The sequence below is a fragment of the Dysidea avara genome, chromosome 10, assembly GCF_963678975.1.
Source record: "Dysidea avara chromosome 10, odDysAvar1.4, whole genome shotgun sequence".
Taxonomy (NCBI): domain Eukaryota; kingdom Metazoa; phylum Porifera; class Demospongiae; order Dictyoceratida; family Dysideidae; genus Dysidea; species Dysidea avara.
The window spans coordinates 15,477,490-15,505,232 of NC_089281.1; the positions used below are offsets into that span (position 1 = coordinate 15,477,490).

The 27,743-nt window shown below is 38.4% G+C and overlaps 1 protein-coding gene across 1 annotated transcript; it reads left to right on the forward strand.

The window, feature by feature from the left end:
• Positions 1-27,494, forward strand: LOC136236428 (activin receptor type-2A-like). The gene is made up of 8 exons (XM_066026580.1): positions 1-141; positions 3,251-3,683; positions 6,107-6,424; positions 7,528-7,596; positions 8,260-8,981; positions 9,071-9,209; positions 19,757-19,887; positions 26,703-27,494. The coding sequence occupies exons 2-8, from the start codon at positions 3,254-3,256 to the stop codon at positions 27,204-27,206; spliced, it is 2,313 nt and encodes a 770-aa protein (XP_065882652.1). The 5' UTR covers positions 1-141; positions 3,251-3,253; the 3' UTR covers positions 27,207-27,494.
• Positions 27,495-27,743: the final 249 nt, after the last annotated feature.

The following is a 27,743-nucleotide window of genomic DNA, read 5'->3' on the forward strand; positions in this document are numbered from 1 at the left end:
ATTATTTAGACGACTCGCTGTCCCACGAATACGCGTGTAACTTTATATATTTTTATCATCTTGTGAGATTGAGACCATAGGGCGTGTTATATGACGTGACGAGTATACAAAAGCCAGGACTGGAGTAGGAACAATTAAAAAGTGAGTTGCGGACTTCCAGTATAAAACGTGGTGTCCTTAATGTCAAACCGATTACAAAATCGCTACAAAATTACTACCATACAAAATCGAGTATGGCTATATAATTCGCGCGGTGTGATGTTTTGTGTGACAATAACTCGCTGGCAGACCGAAGGCATTGTGCATATCAAGCACGACGTGTATGGTACAATGATGTGTGTACACTGAGTAAAATTTATAAATGATAGCTGTGTCTTGCAGTCCTTGTAAAAGAAATTTTGTGTGTTAAAGGCATCTAGTAATCAAAAGGGTTGTTGATCAAGAGTAAAGAATGCAACATGGTGTGTATTGATCTTGGTATTGATTATTGGTTTCCCAGAGTTTGGATATGTATTGTGGTTACCAGTGGTGATGTGTTTAGGTAGTAAATTAACTCTGCTGGTATTAATTATTATGAGATGCTTTATAGAGGCTTGGCCTTAGCCAGTTTAGTTACTCCCTACTTGTGCAGCTTCCTTCATTACATTCCTGCCTGTGTCCCACAAGCGTAGGTCCTATTTGTGTGTACAGTGGTCAATTCTTTGTGTACCGTTAATTTGTAGTAACTTGATTCATGTTATGTTTGTAATGGTTGTTTGACTTGACATTTAAGGCATCTAATTTTGTTGTTGGTATCAGTTATAGTGTAATGTGAGTATAGCCCCTATCAGATTCTGTATTTAATGATTAATTATGGATTTCTTTTTTGTGTGATGTCAGAGCCATAGAATTTTGTTTAGCTCATGATAACAAAGGTGTGGTTGACATCATGTCAGAAATGTCAGAAATGTTGATAATAATTTACCAAGTAAATATAAGAGAGGTTCTCTGGTCAACAAGAGGCACTTTATAATAAACATTATCATTCCTGAAATGAAGTAATGTTGATGGGCACAGATGTGCTACTTGAAAGCCTAACTGATGTACTTGTATGTGTGTATGAATTTTCTACTGTTGGAAGCTTGTTTGATGTGTACATGTGTGTGTAGGGTGTTTACCATTCAATTGCACTGTAAGAAATCTTATGGTGATAATTATTGCTAACTAAACGTTTACTGTATCAGATAGGAATCTGCAATAGCTGTGTGGTTCAACCACTTGGTTATTACATAATCAGTTTAGTGGTTTCAGTTGTTGTCATGAAATGAATTGTGGAAGCTCTGCCATTCCAATTATACATAGCTCCTGAATATTTTTTACAAGAGCTCCTGAATACAAGAGCTCCTGAATTATACATAGCTCCTGAATATTTTTTATAATGTAAATTAGTAAGCATAGAAATCTTTTTATGCCTAGTTTGATTTATGATACCATATTATAAGTTCAAAATGTTGTGCCAAAGCTTGTTATATTTTCCATCAAACTGTGATGTATTTTTTTGTATGGCAATAAACCATAATTCGTGTGAATGTGGCACAACCATAAACACAACCTACAGAGACACTGAAATAACCATAATTACCCCCACTAACAAAGCTGTCAATAAATACAATAATCATATGACTCTGTCTTGTTGTTCATTTACTTGTTCACAAGTGAATAGTCCCTTTCATTCACTTGTTCACTGGACTGGACTCAGACTTGGTCTTATAGCTGTTAAACTGTCCATCATGGCTGCTCGATATTGACACCTTTAACTTTGCTGCATTGATGGCCACACTTCAGACAACATTTGCGAACAACAATTGGATAGCTGTACAAACTGTTCATTATTCAAATGCATTGTAGTTAGCCTGTTCTCATCTTCCTTTCCCACTACTAAGTGAATTCCAGATTTCAAATTGTGCATGATAACTCACTACAAAGTAACCTTACTGCATGTTTCAGGTTGTGATAAACTGTATCATTTGTTTCCTTCTTGATTGCAATTCCAGATTTAACCAGTAAAAGCACCATGCACACTCTAGCTCGTGCACTATGGAAAATACAGTATTCACTGCAGTGCTTTAACTTGTTATGTAGATTACAAGGAGAGGCCTAGGGAAAACAAATAAGAATATAATGTGAACAAAGTCATTGCTAAACAACAGTTTGTGTGACAATTTCAGCAGCTGTGCTGTGTCTATAATTTATATAAAGCGATTTGTTCTGTTAGACCAAAGCACCCTGAATAGTGAAATAGATCATGTTTAACTGGTATAATGTTTTTGTGTTGTTAGCGACTACAGAAACACCACTGTGAGTGCTCTTCTTATATTGTGTCTATTCATGTTGTCTTAGTGAGGAGCAACTGCTTGTGAGTAAATAAAATACTCCTCAAGTGAAACTGTATGGATGAGACGATTTCTATTGCAACCATAAATGCTCCTCAAAATATTCATGCTTAGTATGTAGTTGTAGTCATGCAATTTTGTCTGTTAAATTTTCGTGGTACTGTATGTGTCATTGACAGCAGTCTATTCAACACTCCTCTCGCAGTAGTCTTTTTTTGGTGCACCTCGTGTAGTAACCCTTTATAACATTAACATAACATTTTGTGAATGTATTTATGGAAGCATTTAATGACAATATTAAAAGCCTTATAGTTGTTTCAACCCACCTTTTCATAATTGAAAAATCTAACAAATTTTTTATAAAAAATGAGCTAAAATACTAAGCATAAACCTGGTATTCTTTCTCATACATTTTACTACTATTCACTTGCAAGTATCAAGCTAGTGCAGTTTTTTGAGACCACACTCTCTTACTTGTGTTTGTTATTTTTTGATGCACTCCTTTTGTACAGATTTCTGTTAGTATTTTTGATTTATATGCTGACATAACCCTCTATACTCTTGAGAATTTCACCCCTGAAACAGCTAATCAAATTGTAGTGGTCTTAAATATGTGTACAATGTTTACATTAACTGACAAAAAAGACAGACAATTGTGTTGTAATTGTAATGCTGTCTGGGACTGTAGGCTGGTATCAGTCTATGCAATTAAAGTGATGTGCAAAATAATCTTTCACGCCTATTGCACATTTTTGCAATGTTAGGTGACCAAACATGAATTCAGGCAGAAGTTTCTAAAATTTATAATGTTGTTTGCCTCCTAGCTAATTGTGTATGTTATAGATTGTTTTTTTTTTGTTTGTTTTTGCTCACTTCAGATCATGCCAACTGTTCTATTACTATGTTCAGTATTGTTAGTCTCCATGATCAGTGTTACTAATGCAGTATTGTGTTTTTCCACTGACGCTGAGGACTGCCCTGGTAGCACCGATAATCCATTCTGTATTGTAAACTGCAGTCAAGTGGCTATTGAACGGTTCAACCAACCAGCGTCTCATGGAAACTGTGGCTTGTTTTTTGAAGTGGGCGGTACTGCAAGGAGACATGCATGTTATGTCAATGAATGTCCGTTTACTGAATGCATTCCGATTACCATGGAAGGTGCCAGTACAATTGATTGTTGTTGTACAGAAGATTTGTGTAATCAAGAGTTTGCCACTCCTCCTACTCCATCTCCCACACCCAGTCCACCTGTTGTGGATTTGCTTCATCTGTACTTTGATGACTTTCCTCATCATACCAATAATACAGGTATGTATGTGTATGTGTCTGTAGTACTAGTAGTGTGTCGTGGGTATGTGTGTGTGTGAAGCACTAGTAGTTACTACGTCATAGCATGAAATAGCATAATATGGCATGTTGATATCTTTCATTACCACAAACACCACATGCACACACACACAGACACACACACACACACAGACACACACACACACACACACACACACACACACACACACACACACACACACACACACACACACACACACAAAAGCAAAGCCTTCAGCTCCCGTGCTTAGCACAGTCATGCCTATCCAGTGAACCAGCACTGGGACACCTGTGCGCTACTCAGGTGCTAGGAGTCAGCACAGGCAAATCCTCTTGAGGCAAGACTAGTAACCTACAGGAGGCTGTACCCTAGATCTTCACTGGCTGTGTAAAACATGGACAGTTAGTATTTGTTTTCCCAGTTAATACCAGGTACCCATTGATGTTATAGCTGGGTGGGCTGCTTTCCCAGATGACACCAGACCATCAGGTCTCCAATATACAGCTGGGTAGACTGGAGCAATGTGAGTAAAGTTTCTTGTTCAAGGAAACAACACCAATTTGGTGTAACCGGGCATCGAACTGCGAACCTTCCAATTGCCAGGCCAATGCTCTAACCACTTGGCTATGCTGCCTTTCACACACATTGCACATTGCACATCCACTCACTAAAGAACAGGTTCACAAGTATCATGTTGCTTTGTTAAGGGTGCTCTGTACAGTTGCGCGTATGGCTTCCCATAAATTATGTTTTCTGCTATAACTTACGAACGCATTAAACTATTCTGCTAAACTCTTTTTATTTGCAATAAGCTATCACTACTGCACAGTTTAGTCCAAATCCCATGTCTTAACTCACTGTAGAAGGCAACTTTTAAATTTTCGCTTCAAACTAGAACTAGTCCCACAGTTTATGCCCTAGAGACTTGATTCTTTAAAAATACATTATTGAAAACTATACAAACAAACGTGCGTTTCTATTTTTGTTCTCTGGCTTCTCAGTCATCAGATACTCTTCTTCCGCTTTTGTGCTGGCACTAATCAGTCTTCTTTACCTCCACGCCATTCCTCGCCAGAAGGAGCTATCAAAAAACGACAAGCGCTCTTTTAATGCATAAATACCATGCTTGCCCATCTGAAATTTTCATGCCTATCAGGTCTAAAATGACGAACTAGTTCTAATTCAAGGTGTAGAAACTGAGGCGCACGCAGCTGTTCTATGGCCACAGTTATTGTTTCTTAATTGCGTAACCGGAAGATAATCGGTAAATTACGGATCGCCATATTCATTAGACCACGATGAAGAAGATACATCACTTACTTCGCTTCCTTCATGTATATCGATCTTCTTTCTTCGTTTGTGGCAGTTATTTCATCATAAAAGACATTTTCTTGTTGGGCGAGCCACATGTTAAACAAGCCACAGACTAATTAGATAATTACTGGTGACCATGGGAATCCATTAGTAAACCCCAGCTGTGCTAACCTCAGAAGCCATACGCGGAACTGTACAGAGCACCCTTAAGGTTTGTACTAACTATCCTTGCTATGGATAATAAATGGCAATGTAGACTAAGGTTAATATGTATGATAAGTCAAACCTTAAGTTCGAGGTAAGACCACCTCATTATAGTGCCATGTCAATTAAAGTCCAAAACATAGGTGTATTAATTGACCTCATTGTAGTGTCCATATTTTCAGGTCATAGATGTTTTCTGATGTACCGAATAATGGGTTAATTTTGAAGGGAAAATTTTTGAAGAGCAGCTGCTAAAATAAATTTCGAAGGTTTAATTTTTTAATGTTTTACCGTCATGCGTAGTGCCACTAAAAACAATTTTGTAAGTGCATGCGTTAAATTACGTGTAGTGGTATACAATCGAATTAAGAAGGGTTGTTGTATTTATTGTATAAAGAAATATGGACTGCAGTACTAGAGGAAAGTTAGTTTTGCCAAAGGGAAATGAATAATCTTCACAATTAATTTGTTGGGGGTGTGGCCACCTGTTGCAGCGTTAATAAAGAAAGTGAAGTTGTTGGCCAGGTATGGAAAGAGATATCTATTCATTCTGTATTTCTTCTACCGGGGACGATAAGATGTGAAAATTCTATTAGTAGACAGAATTCGTCCGACCAAGCACAAGGTAGCTTTATATTCAAAGAGTTAAATAGCTGTGTTCTTCGAATAATTCAAAAATTAAACTCCTTTGAAAATAACCCATTATACGGTACACGTTTTGCCACTTGTACTGTAGGATAGGCAAAACTTGATCTCCTTTCTCCACCTTTTCAAACACACTTTCTATAACAACTTTAAACAGGCTGTAGGACCAGGTGTCCCACAGACCTTCAGCACTTGTGCTGTAAAGCCTTAATAAAATAACTCCATATTGTTCTCTTTTCAGAACAGCTAGTTTGTGAATATCTCAACTGTACTATTGGTGGTATAGACGGATGTATCAGTGGCTACGAGGTGTGTAGTGAGAACCCAGATTCCCAGGCTGACGATCACTCAGACCATCACTGCTTTGTTACTCTTATAAAGAATGATACCACAGGAGAATTGACTCCCAACTTGAAGAGGTGTATTGTTGGAGATTGCCATGGGAGTCGTTGTCTGGCTGAGCCTTTCCTAGTCGAGACTAGTATATATTCTTGTTGTTGTAATACCAACTTGTGTAATGTTGATGTGGAGATGTTACCTGTTTCAACTATATCACCAGGTTGTTCTATCAAGTGCTTGTAGATAATGTAGAGTCAAGGAATTATATTGTTGTTTTGTGCTTGTATGTACTGTTAGCAGTTTAACGCCAAACCATGGTGTGTTTACTTGTCTGTGTATTGTCTAATGCATGCTAGGCTGCCCCAGGTTTCTAGAATTGTGAAGGAAGGCCAAGGAGATACCCCCTCTGACTTTTAGATTGTTGACAACCATACGGGAAGTTTTTTTAAATGAAACATCCAATAAGCGTGAGCCACTACTGTGAGTTCCTTACATGTAGCAGTAACTTTTCAATCCTCACGATGCCACAATTCATGTGATGTTAACCATTATTAACACCTCAGCTTATTGACATATGACAAACTTTTAGCTCAACATCACACACAGTGCCAAGGAAGTTGGGTGATTCTCTTGTCACGTGCACCCATCCAGATAGCCATCATTTTTTTCTTCCCTGAATTTGGATTGTGAAACCATACAATTATGTTCAGTATTTCTTTCCTCTTCTTGTCGTTATTACAGTAACATACTAGTAGTATAAGTGGCACCTGTGGTAACTTGGCAGATGTTTTCGTGAAATTAGGGATTTGAAATAAGACTACAAAATCACTTTTTATCGATGTATTATGGTCCTACTCTAGTGATAATTCCTTTGTGTACTTGTTTGTTACCTTTTTTTTGTAAATAATTATTATGACTGGTGAACCCACGCATACCGCATCAAAAGAAAGAAATAGCACCGCGCATCCCAGCTATATCAATTATCGTCTGAAAAGTGAGGTATCCATTACGCTTCATTGTCAACTATGTTCAACATTACACAACATTACGAATCAAGAACTAGTCAGTCAGTCAGTCATTATATATAGAAAATTCCGTTAAATAGTTTTTCTTTAAAATTACATAGCAACTTGTTGAAAGCATTTTGGGTCAATCTGAAGGCTTGTTTGGGCCTAACCAATACTGCCTCATCGTCGTCTGAGAAAAGTGAGGCTGGTTTTTTGTGTGATGTTTTTCATGGGCCACGTCCACACCCTTGTGATCCCTACTATACAGTACTATTGTACTATATGATTGTGGTGCTTGTTATGCTCATCTTTTTAGTTACAACCAGAACAATGGTATCTACAAGAACAATGGTATCCACCACCGAGACCCCAAACAACACTGCAGGTACAACACTATAACATGATAATGACCTTTGTTTCATGATGCTTGTACAGTGGAATCTGTCTTAGTGGCCACCTGTGTAGAAAGACCACCTCTTTGAAATGGCCAACTTTATAATTCCCATAGTGAGACATTTATGTACTAATCCACTTTTCTAAACAGCAGCCACCTGCCTATTATTAAGGCCAAGTAGGTTTGGCTTGAAGGTGACTAGCTTAGACACTATTTTATTTCACTTTCAGAATCTGTTCATGCTAACTGTGTTTCTGTCACTATAAAAAAAATCTGTACTTTCTCAATACACAATTATTAATGAATTTTATACTGGTACTTGTGTACTGTAGCTAAAAATTTTAATGGTCTTTCTGTACTATTAAGTTGTTATGAATTTTATGTATAATATGACAATTTTTGTTAGCCTTCTTTTAAACTACCACCATGTATGTGATTTGATTGGTGGGAATTATGTATAGCTGAACCATATTGGCACACTGTTAATTGGGTGAATGAGTTTGTTGCTAACATTAGAGGATTGAATATATGATAATGATGGAATTATGCAGCAAAAGTTTGCAAATTGCCAAATTATAATTCCTCGTCAATTGAACCATGCATACGATATTTAGTTACAGGGATTAATTGTTAGATATGTTCTTTTATTCCTAGGACTAACTACAGCAACACTAGAAGCTTCAGATGATAATAGCCCTGCAGCTGTTGTTTATGGCATAGTCGTGGGTGTGGTGTTTGTAATCGTCATAGCTCTAATTGTCATTGTGGCACTGTTCTACTGCCACTACCGGTTGAAGGCACAGCGTGGTTACAGATTTCAACCTGCACCACTTAACTCACCTGCATCTACTTTCTCATCTGACGGTCTTGATAATGTGGAGCTTGTGAAGCAAGTTGGACGAGGAAGATTTGCTACCGTTTGGAAGGCTAGTGTGAACAATGCAACTGTTGCTGTCAAGAGTTTTTCAGTATTTAGCATAGAGAGCTGGAACCATGAGAGAGATATCTACACAACTCCCTTTTTTCAACATGACTGCTTGTTGCAGTTCCTTGGTGCAGATCAAAAAATTGTCAGCTGTGAAACTGAGTACTGGCTTGTCACTGCGTACCATGAGTATGGCTGTTTGTTGGACTTCCTTTGTGTTCGAACGATCAATCTTGAGAATCTTTGTATGATGGCAGAGTCTATAGCTATGGGACTAGCACATCTTCATTCATCATTTACAAGGAATGGAGTATACAAGCCAGCCATCGTTCATCGTGACTTTAAGAGTAAGAATGTTCTTGTGAAGGAAGACTTGTCTTGTGTTATTAGTGATTTTGGGCTGGCTTTCAAGTTTGTGACTGGAGAGCATCTTGTTGAAACACAGGGTCAAGTGAGTCATCTCGTATAACACACACACACCACACTACACACCCATACCCCCAGACTCAGTCTGTACTATGACTATCTACATGTTATCAGGTGGGTACAACGAGATATATGAGTCCTGAGGTACTTGAAGGAGCTGTGAGCTATCAGCGAGACACATTCATGAGGATTGACATGTATGCCTGTGGACTAGTGCTATGGGAACTGACTACAAGATGTTCTGTTAATGGATGTAAGTGTCAGCTACTATACACTTGTGGGGAATTTTGTGATGTGTGCTTGTGTACTCTGTGTGTGTACGTGCGTGCGTGTGTGTGTGTGTGTGTGTGTGTGTGGTGCTTGTGCGCATGCGCACATATTTGTCTGTTGTATGCGTATGGCATAAGTGATGTGTGGATTGGTTGTAACCATTTGTTTTAGTGTGTGTACCATTTGACAATCTGTTTGTAACAGTGTGAGATTTTAAAGTGTACAGACAGTGAAACCTCGATTATCCAAACCAAATGGGGGGATGGATGTTCATATAATCGAACAGTATGTAAAATCGAACATCCATTCATTTATATACAGAGCTTTGCTCAACTACTCTAGTAAAGCATACACTTATTGACAAAATACCCTAATTGAGCAGTCAATTTGGTGTTCATATAATCAAGAGTTCAGTTAATCGGTGTTCGGATAATTGAAGTTCCACTGTAATCGTTTTCTGCTACCCAACCAAGTTTACCCAATACTCATGTTATGGGAGGGACCAGACCTTTATGTTTGGAATAGCTCACATAGTACAATTGAACTGGTTCCTCCCAGAGGAGGTTGGAAGCGTAATGAGCGCTACGAAAAAAAATTGTGGTTTGATATTGTAAGTTGGGGTATAGCATTGAAGGAGGGCAGCAACGTTGAATGGTGGCCGTGATACTCATTTCTAATCTTCTTGGTGGCGGCCCATCGTTCCTATTGTTCGTCTGGAAGCTTTCTTTATCTTTCTAGTGTTGTGTGATCCTGACTAAGGCGCACGCTGGATTGGGCACACGCCACTACAGTCTTAGTGAAGTATATACGCAGCATAGGATTACTTCTTGTGTTTATTCATACTGTTTTCTCGAGTGGGATTCCTCTATCTTGCAACAAGGAGATTTACTGCATCCATGGCCTGGCGCAAGATCTTGCATGATTTATACATAGCCCAAGTTTAAAAAACTAGCCTATTCAGGGGGGCTTAATATTGTGCCAATGCCATGTAGTTGTCCTATCTCATCAATCAAGAGGTATTTCAGTACCCAAGGAGGCCCAGTGCGCTTTTCAATGCACACATGCACGCTTCCAACCTCCTCTGGGTTCCTCCAGTTCAATTACACCGGCACATTTAACATATTTCTTCACACCTTTTCATAACCTGTTATTACGTATACCTCTAGACACACTATACATTGTAATGGCTTCTATGAATGTACTAATCATTTCCACGAGGTGTTTCTTTTGATTGGTCATCTTCCTCGTTTATGGTACGGTATAGTAGGGATCATGGAGGTTTGGGTTTTCTTGCCCTTCAATATCACCAAAATAAAACAGCCTAATTTTTTCCCTTTAAAACAGCTTGGCAGTATTGGTTAATCTCAAAATGCCTTCAGAGCAACCATAAATGTTTCTATAATAACTGACTAACTGATACCTTCAGCCAAGCATAACTTAACTATGGTTGACTCTACAGGCTTGATTTCTTCACTGTTTAGCATTATTGTGGCCACCAACTGCAGTAGCTACAGTGCATGCATCATGAACATACCTTTGTCCTCCTTTGTATCCCATTTCTTTCTCCACTGCCTCAAAGGTGGTGATTTACGGTGATGCACGGTGCCAGGCTTCAGTGCAAGCTGGCTGTTACGAGAATTGTCAGTCTTTTCTGTAGTGTGAGGATTGATTGCAGAGGCCATTCTCATACTGATCTTTGTTTGCAACACTAAGTAATGGATTGGAAAAGAACGAAATGGCAATAACTTTCCAGTAATTGGTGGTTGGAGTACACGCTAAGTCTGACGTGTGCCATTCTTTCCTTTGATGCGGCATGTGTGGCTCACCAGTGATTGTTACAAAAAAAAGTAAACAAGCAATTTTATATTTGGGTAGGGATCATAGAAATAAAAACAATGAAACAACAAAGGTATTCATTCATTTATACCTGCAGCCATACTAGTAGACATTTAATCCTTACTTCAGTTGTAGCTATACTCTATAAATGTCCACTAGTATAGCTGCAGTTGTAGATTGTTTTCTTGGAATTCTCGCCTTTTATATTTCTATGGTCCACTCCAATATATAATTTCTAATTTTTCCTTTTACAGGTGGTTAGTTCCTAATGTTCCAATGTGTTTGTCAATGTCGTCATATATGTTATAGTTAAAGCACCACCGCGTGTGTGTATGGAAAATACAGCATGAGGGGGCGTGTCAAGAGGCTAATACAGTACAAGGCGAAGCCGAGTGTTGTATTTGCCTCGAGACACCCCCCGAGTACTGTATTTTTCATACACACAAGCATAGACGGTCATTTAACTGTTATATTGTACTTCCTGGTCGTCTGGCTTGGAGCAAATTTCTCTAGTACTCAAACTGCTGCGATTTTCAGTGATCAGGATATCAGTAAGTGTTTAACTAATCTATTTCCAGTCGTGGATCGAACTAATAGGATTAGTTTGGCTAGTTTTAGTGATTTACAATGTCACGCACGTGATCAGTTGCGCTGTCTTAGTGGAGTTTAAAAGCTTCGTGATCAGACGATCAGTAAGTCTTTATACAATCTATTCCTAGCTGTAGAATGAACTCGTAGGATTAGTTTGGCTGGTTTTAGCGATTTACAGTGTGTTGTTTATGTAACATTCCTTAAATAAATTCTCCGCATAACTGTACTGTATTTGCCCAATTAGCTGTATAACTGTTCTGTATGAGTCATACAATACAGTTATGCAGTTGATTAGTACCAATTGTTAGTACCGTATGGACAATACGATACGCGGCATCACTTTGATCCTCCCACGCAAAGTACAATATATATATAAGAACTTTGCGTGGGAGGATCAAAGCTCTATATTTGCCATACAAGCACCAGTGTTCTATATTGGGCAGTTATAGAACACTTTAATAGACCACAGTTCTATATCAGGTAGTTATAGAACTGCCAGGTCTATTTTGTAGGCTGATAGCCTACTTTGAGTGAGTAATCACTCATTCTGGCCAGTACAACCAATCAACCAAACCGGTGTAGGCTGATAGCCTGGCTGCACTGGCTGACCAGTCAACCCAACCAGTAAGAGCAAAACCACTGGATTAAATTTATAGGCATACTTGAAGATTTTGATGATGGTTGCTTGTGGTCAGCAGCAGTGAACGTTCTTAGTACGTTTTGCTCACCTAAACGGACAAGTCCTAGGAATATCACGGAAATAAGCTTATTAAAGTACCACAATTGAAAATTTTAGTGAGAAGACGGACTAGACTCACTAAACGACTAATGAAGGCGCAGCACAGTGCAACGTAGGCGAAACACAGGCGCAATGCCTATTCTACCAATGATAACACTCCTCTGTGAGTTTCTAATTGTTTCGTGTGTCTTGTGTGTACCTCAAGTTGACAGTTCTCTATACCAGATAAAGCACTGCCTTTCGCTCGTGCTATACGGGAAATATAGCACTCAAAGAGTGGTCTCGAGACGAAATATAGCACTCGGCTTCGCCTCGTGCTATATTTGTGCTATATTTCCCACTCTTTTCGTGCTATATTTCCTGTATAGTACGAGCGGCATTGCTTTATCTAATATATATCAAGACACACAGTAGTGTGTCGTGTGGCCCAAGAATCCAGTGCACCACACTGTGAGTATATTAACAGGAAGAAAGAAAATGCGATTTTCACACCTTTGTAGTTTTGTGATCCCTTATCTGATTGAAACCAAATTTGCTACAGAATTGCTGGCTAGGTAGGGGAGTCTACATTCCAAATTTGAAGAAAATCGCTCCAGCCATTTCTGAGATACGAGCAGCCAAAGTTTGGGGATTTTTTTCCTTGGTTTTTTTTCTTCTACTTCTTTTCACACACTTTGTAAAATCTGCCATAAAACACGAATGCATGCTCCAATCGGGCTGAAATGTGGCACACTTAAAGGGCTCATTATAGCGGATCCCAGTACCAAGTTTGATAGGAATCCGATGAACATTCACGGAGTTATGAACGATTATTCGTGTAAAATAAGGTCGAAGGTCTGTCACGCCCACAGAGCAAACCCCTTGAAGGAATGAGCTGAAAATTGCTATGTAGATGGAGTAACTATCGTAGGAGTGCCTTTTTGTGGTTTGAAAGGAATCCAGATAAAGGCCATCGAGATATGACACAAAACCCAACCTGTGTCACAATTACGCGATTGATTTTTATGAATAAAAAAACTATTATTTTTCACGTCTACCAGGCAAACTGCTTAGAGCAATGAGCTGAAAATCGGTGTGTAGCTGGAATAATTATCATAGAAAGTCCTTGCAGTAGTACAGAAGAATCAGATTACAAACCACTGAGTTATGATTCGAAAGCCAACTACATGTAGCAAATGCGAGATCGAGACACTCTAATAGAACAGTCACCCTAATAGAGCATTCAGCTACGTTTTTAACTTACTCCATTATAGAATTATATACACTGCAAGTTATTCTGTAGGCAGTTCAGCTACAAACAGTTAATCTTATAGACAATTCAGCTACAACTAAGTCACCCTGTAGAGAGTTCAGCTACAAATATATCGTTGTAGAGATTCAGAACATTACAAGCCACACTGAAGAGAGTTCAGCTACGAACAGATCACCCTATAGAGTTCAACTAGAAACAAGTCACCCTGCAGAGAGTTCAGCTACGAACAGATCACCCTATAGAGTTCAACTAGAAACAAGTCACCCTGCAGAGAGATCAGCTAGAAACAAGTCATCCTGTAGAGAGACCAGCTAGAAGAGGTTACTTTATATGTAGAGAGTTCAGCTACAAAACACCACCCTGTAGAGAGTTCAGCTGCAAACAAATCACTGGTAGAGAGATCAGCTAGAATAAGTCACTCTGTAGAGAGTTCAGCTACACGGAAACCACTATGTAGAGCGTTCAGCTGCAAATAAATCACCATGTAGCTGAACGCTACGAACAGATCACCCTGTAGAGAGTTTAGCTATGTAGGAACAAGTCATCCTGTGGAGAGATCAGCTAGAAGAAGTTACCTTGTAGAGAGTTCAGCTGCAAACCATGTAGATAGTTCAGGAGCAAACAAATCACCCTGTAGAGAGCTCAGCTACGAACAGATCACCCTGTAGAGAGTTCAACTAGAAACAAGTCACCCTGCAGAGAGATCAGCTAGAAACAAGTCATCCTGTAGAGAGACCAGCTAGAAGAAGTTACTTCGTATGTAGAGAGTTCAGCTACAAAACACCACCCTGTAGAGAGTTCAGCTACAAACAAATAACCCTGTAGAGAGATTAGCTAGAAGAAGTCACCTTGTAGAGAGTTCAGCTACAAAGAAACCACCATGTAGAGAGTTCAGCTGCAAACAAATCAAATTGTAGAGAGTTCAGCTACAAACAAATCACTCTGTAGAGAGATCAGCTAGAAGAAGTTACCTTGTAGAAAGTTTAGCTGCAAACAAATCACCCTGTAGAGAGTTCAGCTACGAAAAGATCACCCTGTAGAGAGTTTAGCTAGAAGAAGTCACCTCGTAGAGAGTTCAGCTACAAAGAAACCACCATGTAGAGAGTTCAATCACCCAGTAGAGAATTCAGCTATGAACTGATCACCCTGTAGAGAGTTCAGCTAGAAACATGTCACCCTGTAGAGAGTTCAGCTACAAACAAGTTATCCTATAGAGAGATCAGCTAGAAACAAATCATCTTGTAGGGAGTTCAGCTACAAACAAATCACCCTGTGGAGAGTTCAATTACAAACAGATGACCCTATAGAGAGTTCAGCTAGAAACAAATCATCCAGAGATCAGCTAGAAACAATTCACCCTGTAGAGAGATCAGCTACAAACAAGTTATCCTGTAGGAAATAATTGGCTTGTAATAAATATAATTATATATATTGTACTTTGCGTGGGAGGATCAAAGCGATGCCGCGTGTCGTATTGTCCATATAGTACTAATCAACTGCATAACTGTACTGTATTAGTCATACAGAACAGTTATGCAGCTAATTGGGCAAATACAGTACAGTTATGTACTTAATTGGGCAAATACAGCACACTTGGGCAAATACAGTACAGTTATGTGGAGAATTTATTTAAGGAATGTTACATAAACAACACACTGTAAATCGCTAAAACCAGCCAAACTAATCCTACGAGTTCATTCTACAGCTAGGAATAGATTGTATAAATACTTACTGATCGTCTGATCACAAAGCTTTTAACCCTTAAACGCGCACGCAGGTTTTGAGAAATGCGTGTTTACCAAAATTGGTTTTATATTGAAAGTGGTGAGAGTTTGCTAAACTGAATTAGCCTAACACCTTATATAAACAGAAAGTTTATTCAATAGGCTATCAGGAGAAGTTTAAATAACCACTGTAACAACAGGCGCTCACTTGTTATGAAGCAATGAAGAACAGCGTCTTGACTTTTCGCGATTTCGTATTCCTTCCGGTGGCAGCCATATTTGTAATTGGCTGAGTCACGTGACCCATATATGGCCTGAGGCATAATTGAATGGCGAATCGATCGGCGTTTATTGCAGAACAATAGAATGAACTGGGAAGGAGATACGAGTCTTTTTCCAAAGGTATGTAAACAGTTTTACGTGTTCATTTCGTAAAAAGTTAGTTTCATGGCGAGTTTTGGCCCTGTGCTTCAGTGTAGGGTAAAACCCTACATATCATTTCATTCGCTATTACATCACGAATTAAATGATGGCAGTTGCATAGCCATAGGGACAATGGTTCGGAAGTTACAGCGCTTTGTTTACTGCCATGCGTGAGGGCCACTATAATGGCCTTTGCGCGTTTAAGGGTTAAACACGACTCCACTAAGACAGCATGATTGATCACGTGCATGACATTGTAAATCGCTAAAACTAGCCAAACTAATCCTATTAGTTCGTTCTACGACTAGAAATAGATTATATGAACACTCACTGATATCCTGATCACCGAAAATCGCAGCGGTTTGAGTACTAGAGAAAATCGCTCCGAGCCAGATGCGACCAGGAAGTACAATATAACACTTAAAGCACCGCCTTGCTTGTGTGTACGAAAAATACAGTATTCAGAGGGTGTCTCGAGGCAAATACAGCACTTGGCTTCGCCTCGTGCTGTATTAGCCTCTCGACACACACCCTCGTACTGTATTTTCCATACATACGCGCGGCGGTGCTTTAACTCTAACATATATCATTTGTAGAATTACTGATAAAATAGTTGAAGTATTAAAAATCTGCTTGATTATGATTATGATTAAATCTTTTTCTTTAAAGAAAAAAAAAGGTAGGTTAAAAAGCCCCAAAGCTGGCATATGGCCGGCTTTGGGCTATAAAAAAAAGAGGTGATATCTAATCCAAAGCAGCCAAGCTGTAAAAAAAGAGTGCAGCCCCCAAAAAGGCTATGGTGAAAAAGATGTGAAATCCAAGGTGGCGGCCAAGAAATGGCTGTGATGGTAGGTTAATGGTAAAAAAAATTTGATAACGACAATTCAGGTGAATTTTGTGCAAAGACCATCACCATAGCCTTTTTGAGGCGCGCACTCTTTTTTTACAGCTTGGCTGTTTTAGATTAGATATATATACCATATACAGGTTTTTACCATGGAGACTTTATTTTTGCGAACAGTAGCTAGCAGCTTTTAGTAAATTCGCGTTTATTTTATCTCGTTTGTTTTCAACTTTTCGTATTATCTTGCCCTGTAACTCCATACGTATTATTGTGCCACCATGAAGTGAAAACAAACTGCATACCTTGAGAGGGCGTGCAGTAAGTGCCCGCAGCAGCATACATCCTCATTTATATATAATGCAAGTAAGTTCCTCGCCAATGACAGGAGTCCAAAATGTCTTTATAAATGTGGTAGCCATGTATATAACTGCTTAACAACGCTTCCATCTCCTCATTCAATGCATTTCTAGTAATTGAAATAAAAAATCTACGGATTTTATTTTCACGGATACCGTATATGACTGTATAGAAGCCCGGGTGTTTATTTCCTATAAATCATTTTTGACCCAGCGTTTAAACGAGACCGGCGTTAATTTGGACCCGGGCGTTTATTTCTTACTAGCCACTCGATGAGAATGACAGGTGCCAGTACAAGTACCTACGAAATACGAAATCCATAGCCCATCACGTACATAAACCCATTTGGACTCCTCTGCTGGGTGAAACATTGGAAGTCGGGTGAGAAGATGACAATGAACACGATAAATACGCTATGGCCATCACCAGAAGAGAAGGCATAGTCGAACAAGACAAGACATCATAAGACTGGTGACGAGACATCACTGTATAGTTAGCAGCTGACACGAGTTTAGAACCCCTTTCAGTGCATATCATTAGCACCCCGGCGTTTAAATGAGCCCCGGCGTTTATCATGACAGTCCCCTAGCTGTACCCGGCGTATATTTGAGCCCCTGCGTGTATTTGAGCCCCTGCGTGTATTTGAGCCCCTGCGTGTATTTGAGCCCCTGCGTGTATTTGAGCCCGGCTTTAATACGGTCATATACGGTAGCTGCATTCGCGGAAATTTGTGTCACGGTGTTAAGATTCGTGATAAATTATAGGCGCAGTAAAAACCCGCTATACGGTGTGTTTGTGTGTGTATGCTTATGTACTACCATTAATATACTACAGTATTAACCTACAATGTTTTAGGGCTGGGCGATAGTGAATTTTTCAATGTCCGAACAATAGTAATACACTGTTCACGATAGACGATAGTATAGCAATAATGAAAAAACAAATGTCTATTGTACGATTCGAGGATTTGAGTGCAACATTCGACGCTTTGGTGAACATTGTATGTAGTTATAGCTACAGTTAGTTAGATGTTGTGCAGTTGGCATGGCTACAGTTAGTTAGATGTTGTGCAGTTGACATGGCTACAGTTAGTTAGATGTTGTGCAGTTGGCATAATTTTGATTGTGTTGTAGCTTAATTAATTAAACAATATTCATCGTTCTGGCTCCCTTTGGCAAATGGAATTTCTCGCATTGACATTATTATTCGCCTGTTTAACAAGAAATGGCAGCAGGAGAAAGCACACAACAAGATGTAGCTGCTGTTTAAAAACCTTACAGCAGTACACAAGTCATGAATGTTCTTCCTTTACAGCCTGTCCCAACTGTACTTTGCAATTATCAGTGGGCGTGGTCACTTGTGGGATGCAAGCTAATTAACTTGTCAGACACCTAATGGCTTCGCGTGCAACTACCTTCCATTACTTTCTAGTGTCTCAAGTATAACTGCCCATGGCGAAAATTGTTCATGGCGGGATGAGCAGTCGGATTTTTGCAGTCTTCTACTCGCCAATATAACCAGGTTGCGCATTCGTAAAATTCAAACTTCGCTTATGTCATTTGAATAATGCACCCTTCAAACCATTGAACGAATGCAGTACATTCGTTTATGCACTACTTATTACCTTCACAGAGATATGCAAGGAGGGATGTACTATAGATATTTTTTGACTAAGAGACTAAACAGCATTTTTAGACTGATTTTTGTTCCCAAATATTATTTTTAGCATGAATATTTACATATTTTTACATTTTAATTACTGTCCGATAGTAATTTTTCAAATGACAGGTAATACACGATAGCATACTACAAAACAGTTAAGAAGATACTTCTATGCGTAATTTATGATTTATAGTTTGCTCAAGTTATGCTTTCTTAACGATGCATAAGCAACGTAATGATGAATTATGAAATGATTGGTGAATTACAAAATATGTTTAACTTTATGTACTGCATGTATTGTCATAAAACAAGGTGAGAAACAAAGCTATAACATGCTATATTAGTTTAATTTATAAACTGTTGATTAATTCAAGAGGTAGTATTTGCTGGGTGCCTGGTTTTTAGAAGTAGCGCTGCATCAACTTGTTATGGAGCACTAAATATACCTTATTGGGTTATTGTTAATCTTGTGCCTTCATTGTTGGAATTTATTAATATGGACACTTGAGTACCATGTATCCTGGCAGACTCCTGTAAGCGTTCGAGCGTTAATCGGATGGCTGCAGGTTCGAGGCTGCCTAGGTCCAGTCGTGGATTTTTTTTCTCCTTTCTCCACCTTTTCAAACACACTTTCTGTAACAACTTTAAACTTTAAACAGGCTGTAGGACCAGGTATCCTACAGACCTTCAGCACTTGTGCTGTAAAGCCTTAATAAATAATTTTTTTTTTTAAAATAGCTTTACTTTTTTCTTTTGCCAACAGCTTTGCTTAGCTCACTGTAGGCTAATAAACAGCTATAATATTTCATGCATGTAATACAGGAGAGCCTCAAACATGTTGAAATGGTGCACACGTTATGAGGGGGTAGTTCGGCCAGCTATAATTATTATTTGTGCAGTAATCTGTGCTGCTAGTATGTAGCTGGTGCTAGAGCAATTCCAGGAAATAGGCCTTTCATGCTAACTTTGTGGTGTTGATAACCACATCTAGAATATGAAGACAGTGCATTTTTACATACTGCAGTCACCACTGTGTAGCATTAAAATAATTGATAGTTTAAGTATGTATTTTATTTACCTATAAGTATCATGTTTTTCTTAGCAACCCCTGGTGAGTACATGCTGCCATTTGAAGACTTGGTAAAGGGCAATCCTTCAATTGAGATGATGAAACAAGTCGTTGTGACTGCTATGAAAAGACCAGAATTTCCAGCAGCCTTCATTGTAGAAACAGTAAGTGTATTCCACCCACGCAATTATTGTTTGAGAATGTGTTCATTTTGTAAAGCTCATGTATACCTATAGGTAACTTTTATTTTGATGAATGCAGATTGGTAGAAGGATGCTTTTTTTTTCTCATATGCAAGGGCGGATCCAAGGTGGTTTCTGAGGTTTCCAGAAACTGGTCAAGTGTATTGAGGCATTTTGCATTGATTTACAAAGTTATCAAAAATTCAAATCAAAATACTCTAATAGAGCAGTCAGTTACCTTAATAGAACCATAGATAATAGAGTAAAGGGATAGGAAACGCAATAACGTGACGTCACAAAATACGTACATTTCTATTGGAATTCCGTGTAGTACGTCACGAACATACTCGTTACGCTAGCTGCGCTTGTATCAAAGAGAAACAAATTGTTGTAACGACAGAATTTTGTAACCAACGACTGTGAAACTTCGCTACAGTGAACTCAAGTAAGTAATCGAGGGAAATAGGATGGTACCAACCCTCAAGGAAGTTATACGCAAAATTAAAGGAGATTGAAAGTGAAAAAAACGGCCCAAAAATTACTTTAAACCACTTTACTTTCTTCGTAAATATATTCTATCCTTTCAACTGTGATAAACCTATTCCTTACCATTTAACAGAGGGAACCAGAGGAAATATCGGAGCAAAACAGGAACTGTTGCTTGAAGAAACGACCAAGTATCTTCCATTTTTCACCAAAAGTTTAAACCACCTTGCAGTACAACGCAACGGTAAAAGACTGTGTTGGTGACACGCCTAGCTTACCACAAGATTCGAAAGTGGAACCGGCTATAAAAGAAGCGGTATGGACGAGGCATGAAGGTACGATGAGCGAAAGTGTGACAGCGTGTAACAATCACGGTTAATGCGATACGCTTTGTTACAAAATCTACGGTCTGAATTTTCTCGCCAAAATCTCTCACATAGGCCTAAATACTTACTGTAGTCTGTTGGATTACTATTTACGCTGCTTCGAGCGCTGCTTAGAACACTAATTCTCACAAAACTGTCTTGTCCTTTCAAGTCACGCGTAACGGAAATCAAACCGGAAATAGCTTGCGTTTCCTATCCCTTTACTCTATTATCTATGATAGAACATTCACAATAAAACTAGCTAGTTTACCTGAATCAACACAAATACTCCAAAGTCATATTCTAACATTATTATGCTTAAAAATACCGTCATCCTTTGGTGAAAATTGTTGCAGATTTGATCTCAGAACACCTGGCACACATAATTGTTAACAAAAATTTCCCTGGGGGAGCATGTCCCCCAGACACCCTGTGCATGCAACAGAAATTTGGAATTTCTGGAGCCGCCCTTGATATGTATCTGTGTGTTACTCTTTGGTTGAGTTGTCCTACGCAGTAATAAAACTAAGAGCTCCCCTATCAATCATCACATCCTTGAGTACTACTCCAGATATGATATAGCTAGCTATACTTCAGTTAGTTCTTTAGCTATTGGCTTGTCTGCATGACTGGAAGTAGCATGGAAGTCTTACAAAGTTATGGACTGAATGAAGTGCCACTGAATCTTTATAAGTACCCCATCGGTTTGCATGTGACCTCACAGTAGCACATTTGGCAGTGCCACAATAGAAATATTGAAGGATTAAATTTCTCACTTGTCAGGACTCATTGGTTTATAAGAAACTGGTAGCAAGTCATTGGAAGAAATATAACTTCACAAGAAGAATTACAACGTCTTGTTTTATGACCATGAACCTTACTGGGAGCAATGTAGTGATTTATGTAGCCATATCAGCTTCTATCCAGTATTACTATCCTTGATAGAAACCTAACACCATTCTTCTAGTATTCTACTGTTTTCTTTGTCATATCATACAGTGTAGTAGTACAGTATGTCACCCAAAAAAACAGCCTCACCTTTCCTTTGTAACAGCTTGGCAGTATTGGTTAGGTATACCCAAGCCCATTTATATCTTCAGAGCGCCTTCTAACAAACTTCTATGAAATTTTAAAAATTTTCAGAATTTTATGCTGGCTGACTTACTGACCAACTGAACCCTCCAGCCAAGCATAACTCGACAATAGAACAATGGATATAGCTAGGGATTGATTTCTTCACTATTCGACGTCGCTTTAGCGGATACATGCCTTTTTGCCAACCACAGTACGTACAATATATGTATCATGGTCCTGCTTTGTGTCCCAGTTCTTTTCACTGACAACAGAAGGTGTCAATTTGCAGTAGTGTGATATGGCTTCTTCAATTCATGCTAGGTCAAGTAATGTAAGGGAAATAGCTAAAAAGTAGTGAAACAAGAGAGGTTGTCTATACCTGCAAATATACTGATGGACATTCATGGTTATAGACTGAAGTATCGTACTAACTGTATAGTAGGGACCACAAAGGAGTAGGCGTGGCCCACGAAATAACATCACCCAAAAACCAGCCTCAATTTTCCCAGACGATGATGAGGCGGTATTGGTTAGGTAAAACTAAGCCCAAACAAGCTTTCAGATTGACCCAAAACACTTTCAGCAAGTTGCTACGGAATTTAAAAAAAATTTTATTTAATGAAATTTTCAATTGACTGACTGACTGATGTCTTCAGATAAGCGTAACTCGATAACGGCTAAGGCTACTGGCTTAATTTTTTCACTGTTTGACGCCGCTTCAGCCTGACAGGTGCCTTTTGACATACCGCAGTATGTACAATGCATTCTTCATGGACTTACCAGTGTCCTCCTTTGTGTCCCATTCATCTTTGCTGACAGCGAAAAGTGTCAATTTGGTGGTAGCATGTGATGGCTTCCCTTCGTAATGGAAATCGTCAGTATTTTTCATAGTGGCTATTTTGATTGTAGAGGTGCTTTTTGAACAGTTCTTGATTTGTACTGCTATGTAACAGGTTGAACATAGCCGACAACGAAGCGTAATGGATACTTCACTTTTCAGATGATAATTGATATAACTGGGGTGCGCAGTGCCATTTCTTTCTTTTGGTATGCGTGGATTGCAGGGGTGCTTTTCAAACAGTTGTTGATTTGTAATACTGTGTAACGGGTTGAACATAGCTGACAACAAAGCGTAGTGAATACTTCACTTCTTCAGACGATAATCAATATAGCCGGGGGGCGCGGCACGGCGTCATTTCAGATGCGGTATGCGTGGGTTCACTAGTCACAGTAATTATTTACAAAAAGATTAACAAACAAGTACACACAAAAAATTTTTGGAATTTTCGACTAGAGTAGGGACCATAACGCATTGATAAAAAGTACTGAAACAAGCTGGAGTAGTACACAATATTAAATCACAGTAAAACAATAAGAAGTGTGTTATATCCCAACTGTGGCTCAAGATACCATAATAAAAATGTACAGAACACTTCTTATTGTTTTACTGTGATTTAGTATCGTGCACCACTCCAACTTGTTTCAGTACTATTTATCAATATGCTATGGTCCCTACTCTAGTTGAAAATTCCAAAAAAAAATTGTGTACTTGTTTTTTAAAAAATATTACTTAACGGAATTTTCTACTGACCGACTGACTGATGCCTTCAGACAAGCGTAACTCGATAACGGCTAAGGCTACGGGCTTGGTTTTTTCACTGTTAGACATCGCTTCTGCCTGAGAGGTGTCTTTTGGCATACCACAGTACGTACAGTGCATTCTTCATGGACTTACCAGTGTCCTCCTTTGTGTCCCATTCATCTTTGCTGACAGTAAAAAGTGTCGATTTGGCGGTAGCACGTGATGGCAATCCCTCATAACGGAAATGATCCGTATTTTTCATAGTGGCTACTTTGATTGCAGAGATGCTTAGACTTGATTCGTACTGCTGTGTAACAGGTTGAACATAGCCGGTGACGAAGCATGATGGATACTTCACTTTTCGGACAATAATAATTGATATAACTGGGGTACGCAGCACCATTTCTTTCTTTCAGTATGCGTGGATTGCAGAGGTGCTTTACGAACAGTTCTTGATTCAAAATGCTGTGATTTAATATCGTGCACTACTCCAGCTTGTTTTAGTACTTTTTATCGATGTGCTATGGTCCCTACTCTAGTTGAAAATTCCTAAAAATTTTGTGTACTTGTAGGGAATAAATGTCTATTTGTATATATATTTTATTTATATGTCTGCAGGTATAGACAACCTCTCTTATTTCACCACTTTTAGCTATTCCCTTGTTTCACTACTTTTTTTTCTTTCTTTGACCCCTATTTCAACTTTTTTTTTCTAATTTTTTGTTTTACTTGTTAAGAATTAATAAATTACTGCCATGTTTGGTTATGTTTGATTAGTTGCAGGTGGAAGTCAATGTTCTGATTTCCTGTTCTAGCAACATTTTTGTTACTACCACTATCATAGCCTAACATGTATAGTAGAGTGGCGTAGCATCAAATGAGCATTCCGTGCACAATTATGGAACTTTCCACACAAATTCTGTTCCTTGTGACATACGTTTTTGATATAGTGCCATCACGGATTTGACCTTTGGTGACATTTAATTAATTATTTTTGTTCCTGAGGCATTATTTTACACTGTTAAACATGGTATCAAATATTAAAGGTGTTGATCTAAGAACTGTATTGACTTTTGTTTGAAGTTAGCATCTCATTCCACTACAAAGTTAGGATGATTTTTAAGTCATAAAATTCTTTGCCCTTGGGATGTAAATTACTAATGGGCAGGTAATTCATAGAATTTTATGGTTAATATAAATGATCATAACTTTGGAATGCAATCACTTATTGACTTCAAATAAAAGCCGAGTAGTTCGTTTTAGCCACACCTATAATTTGAAACTGTGCAAAATGATGCCTCAGGGAGATAAAGACAAAAGGAATTTTCAATACAAAAAATGGCTGTAAAGGTCACCAAAGGTCAAATATGCTATGGCACTATATCAATAAATATATGTCACAAGGAATACAACTTATATGGAAACAGTGTTGGGAAAGTTACTTTGTCAATGTAATATACTCTTTACTTTTGGGCAATGTAATAAGTTAGTTACATATTACTCCAAATGAAAAGTAACTTAATATATTGCATTAAGTTACTTTTGCTCTGACCATACTCCTTTCTACACATGGCTTGCATGTTAGTTGCTGAGCTAGCATATAGTAAACACTCCTGTAAATATAGCTACTGGCTTCTTGTACCTGTGTAGAGATGTTCATTATTTTTACCACTTCAGCCATACCTAAACATTGCTGGCAAATCACGTGACCAGTTGTCTGAGGTGTAAACTAATATGGATAATTTTATTATAGGGAATCGGGACATTAGATTATTGCAGTAACTAAGCTGTTGAGTAATACTAATTGGTTTGTAATGGACCTGGTAATGTGTTATGAATATCGTTACATGTCGCTCTGTAATAGTAACGTATTACGTAATAACATGTTACTCTTGTTACTAATATAACGAACAATGGGTTCCTTGAAAGTAACTTAAAGTTATATTACTAGACTGTGAATAGTAGCGCTTTATATTACTTGAAATCACAAAATGTAATAACTATTACATAGTGCGTTACTTTTGTAATGTGTTATTCCCAACACTGTATGGAAAGTTTCATAACTGTATCAAAAAGTGACGACTATGCACTATGCCACTCTGCTAGTATATACACGTAAATTATTAATTTGTAGGGCACACCACAACAGAAAGGTACACACTATGGAGTAGTCTGTAGCTTAATTTCAATGGTAGTTAGACAAGCCTCTCATGTTACAATTGTAGTTCATATTTTGTAGCAAATTCAATTGGTGGCTGCAGCTTTCAACTATTTTATGACCCAAGTGGTTCAGCCTTGCATCTGGTCACCTTCAAGAGGATCACAGCCTTTGTAGTATAGCTAGCAGACCAATCAGTAATGTGGAAACTATTAGTTATCCTTCAGAATCAATTATTACCCACAATGCCATAGTTTAGGGCAGTGTTAGAAGCTGTGGTGCTTCAGTACATCATGTATATGTATGTGACCATCTCAGCAAAAACCTGACTTGTTCCCAGAAGCATACGTATCAAGAAAATCGAAAAGAAAAAAAATCGTAAAATATACAAGTTTTTATTGGGCCATTACTCAGAGAAAGAAGATTCCAATCGATTACAACGATAATACCATCTCATTCGCCTGCTCATGGAGAGTTTGAAAATCTTTGTTCGTTTCTGTAGCCCCAATGCTATGCATGTCACGTGAGTTTTCAGTAAACGAAAGTGAGATCATCCTCTTTTCTTCAACTAAACTGCCTTCATACCCAGTGACTACAGGGCTAACACTATACCTTGGCTGAATCCATGATGAACATTGTAAGCCAAATTGCAACATTGTAGACTAATGCAAGTGGAAGTTTTGGCTGTGAATGTAAGTGCCTGTAGTTTATTTTCAGTATAGTTGCTGTACAAATCGATTATCTTGCTCTTCCTACTGTCCAGCACTATATTTCCAAAACTACTTACCATAGAAGGCTGAAACTTTGGTGGTCCATTCCTTGGATACTGCAGATAATGCTGAGAAAAAATCGCAAATTGTGCTAATAAGTCGGATTTTTGCTGAGACAGTCACATATGGTAGTGTGATAATATTGGCCAATTGTTCCATTGTTGTACATAGCTGATGATGGTACTTACTATCTTCCTGTGCTGGCTGTATGTGTTTTGATAAGGGTTCTTTGCATTGTCACATTTTGATAATTCCTGTATATGTTTGAAGGTGGATCTTACTTGAATCCATGCAGTAACATTTGTTTTTTTGTATGATGTGTTTTTGTTAGCATGTAATTGTATATCTTTTTGCCTTTGTAGCAACTGGATACATTAATCACTACTATTACAGAATGCTGGGATGATGATGCTGAGGCCAGACTGTCAGCTAAGACTGTTGAAGAGAGAATTAAAAAGTTGCGCAGAGACATCAACAAACCTCCTGTGATTGACAATGAAAAGGAGACTGGTATAATGGTCTCACTGTCGCCTTCCCAATCAATGCCAGTTATTCCAGGCAACAAAGAATTAGGCAGTAGAATAAGTTGTTCTATACCAAACTCCTACAGTACAATAACATCACCGAATTTTATCAGCAGTCCAACATTCTCTCCAAGGATGCCAGCTGATCAAGAAACATCATCACCTCTTCCACTGACAAGCAATGGCTATGTCAATATGAACTGTTATCCCATGGCCAATGGACATACTGTAAACTCTAATGGTAGCAGTAATAAGAACCACAAAACTGTCGCTGTACGAAAGAACTTGCCCAATGGCAGAACTAATGAACACTTACATAGTTACTCTGAGACCACTTTATAATCTGTACACACCATCAACATTCTTAGTACTTAGTACTGCATGCCGGATACATTGTAATTTTTCCACCTATCTTTGTACGTGTGTTACATTTTCCCCATCTTCCAGAAAGCATCCAGCCAACTGCTGCTGTCTGCCTGAGCCCATGCAAGCTGTTCCAGTAATCCAGGGATGTAGATCATCGTGTGGATTTTCATGCTTCTAAAAAGAAGCAGATATCAGTAAAAAGCATAGCCTAGCTAACTGTTAACTACATTACAATATAAAATACATTTATATATTTTGTGCAAAGAGTACCAGGCTAGCCATAAGTTGCAATATCATCGCATTTGTCATAGTCAATTAACACTTATGAATTAATCAGTCAAAAATTCATTAAAAGCTTTTGAAAATATTATGGAGACTGCTGAAGGCTTTAAAGTAACTTTGAAGGTACGTTTGGATTAGATTATGAAGTGACAAGGAGAGTATTTGGTAGGATTTACAGACTTTTGCCATTTGTTTCTCTCATCCACCCATACAATCATTTCTTAGTTATAC

Coding starts and splice junctions, on each gene's coding strand:
- LOC136236428 (XM_066026580.1), top strand. CDS start 3,254: ATGCCAACTGTTCTATTACTATGTTCAGTATTGTTAGTCTCCATGATC. Junction 3,684..6,106: donor TCATCATACCAATAATACAG/GTATGTATGTGT, acceptor TTCTCTTTTCAG/AACAGCTAGTTTGTGAATAT. Junction 7,597..8,259: donor GACCCCAAACAACACTGCAG/GTACAACACTAT, acceptor TTTTATTCCTAG/GACTAACTACAGCAACACTA.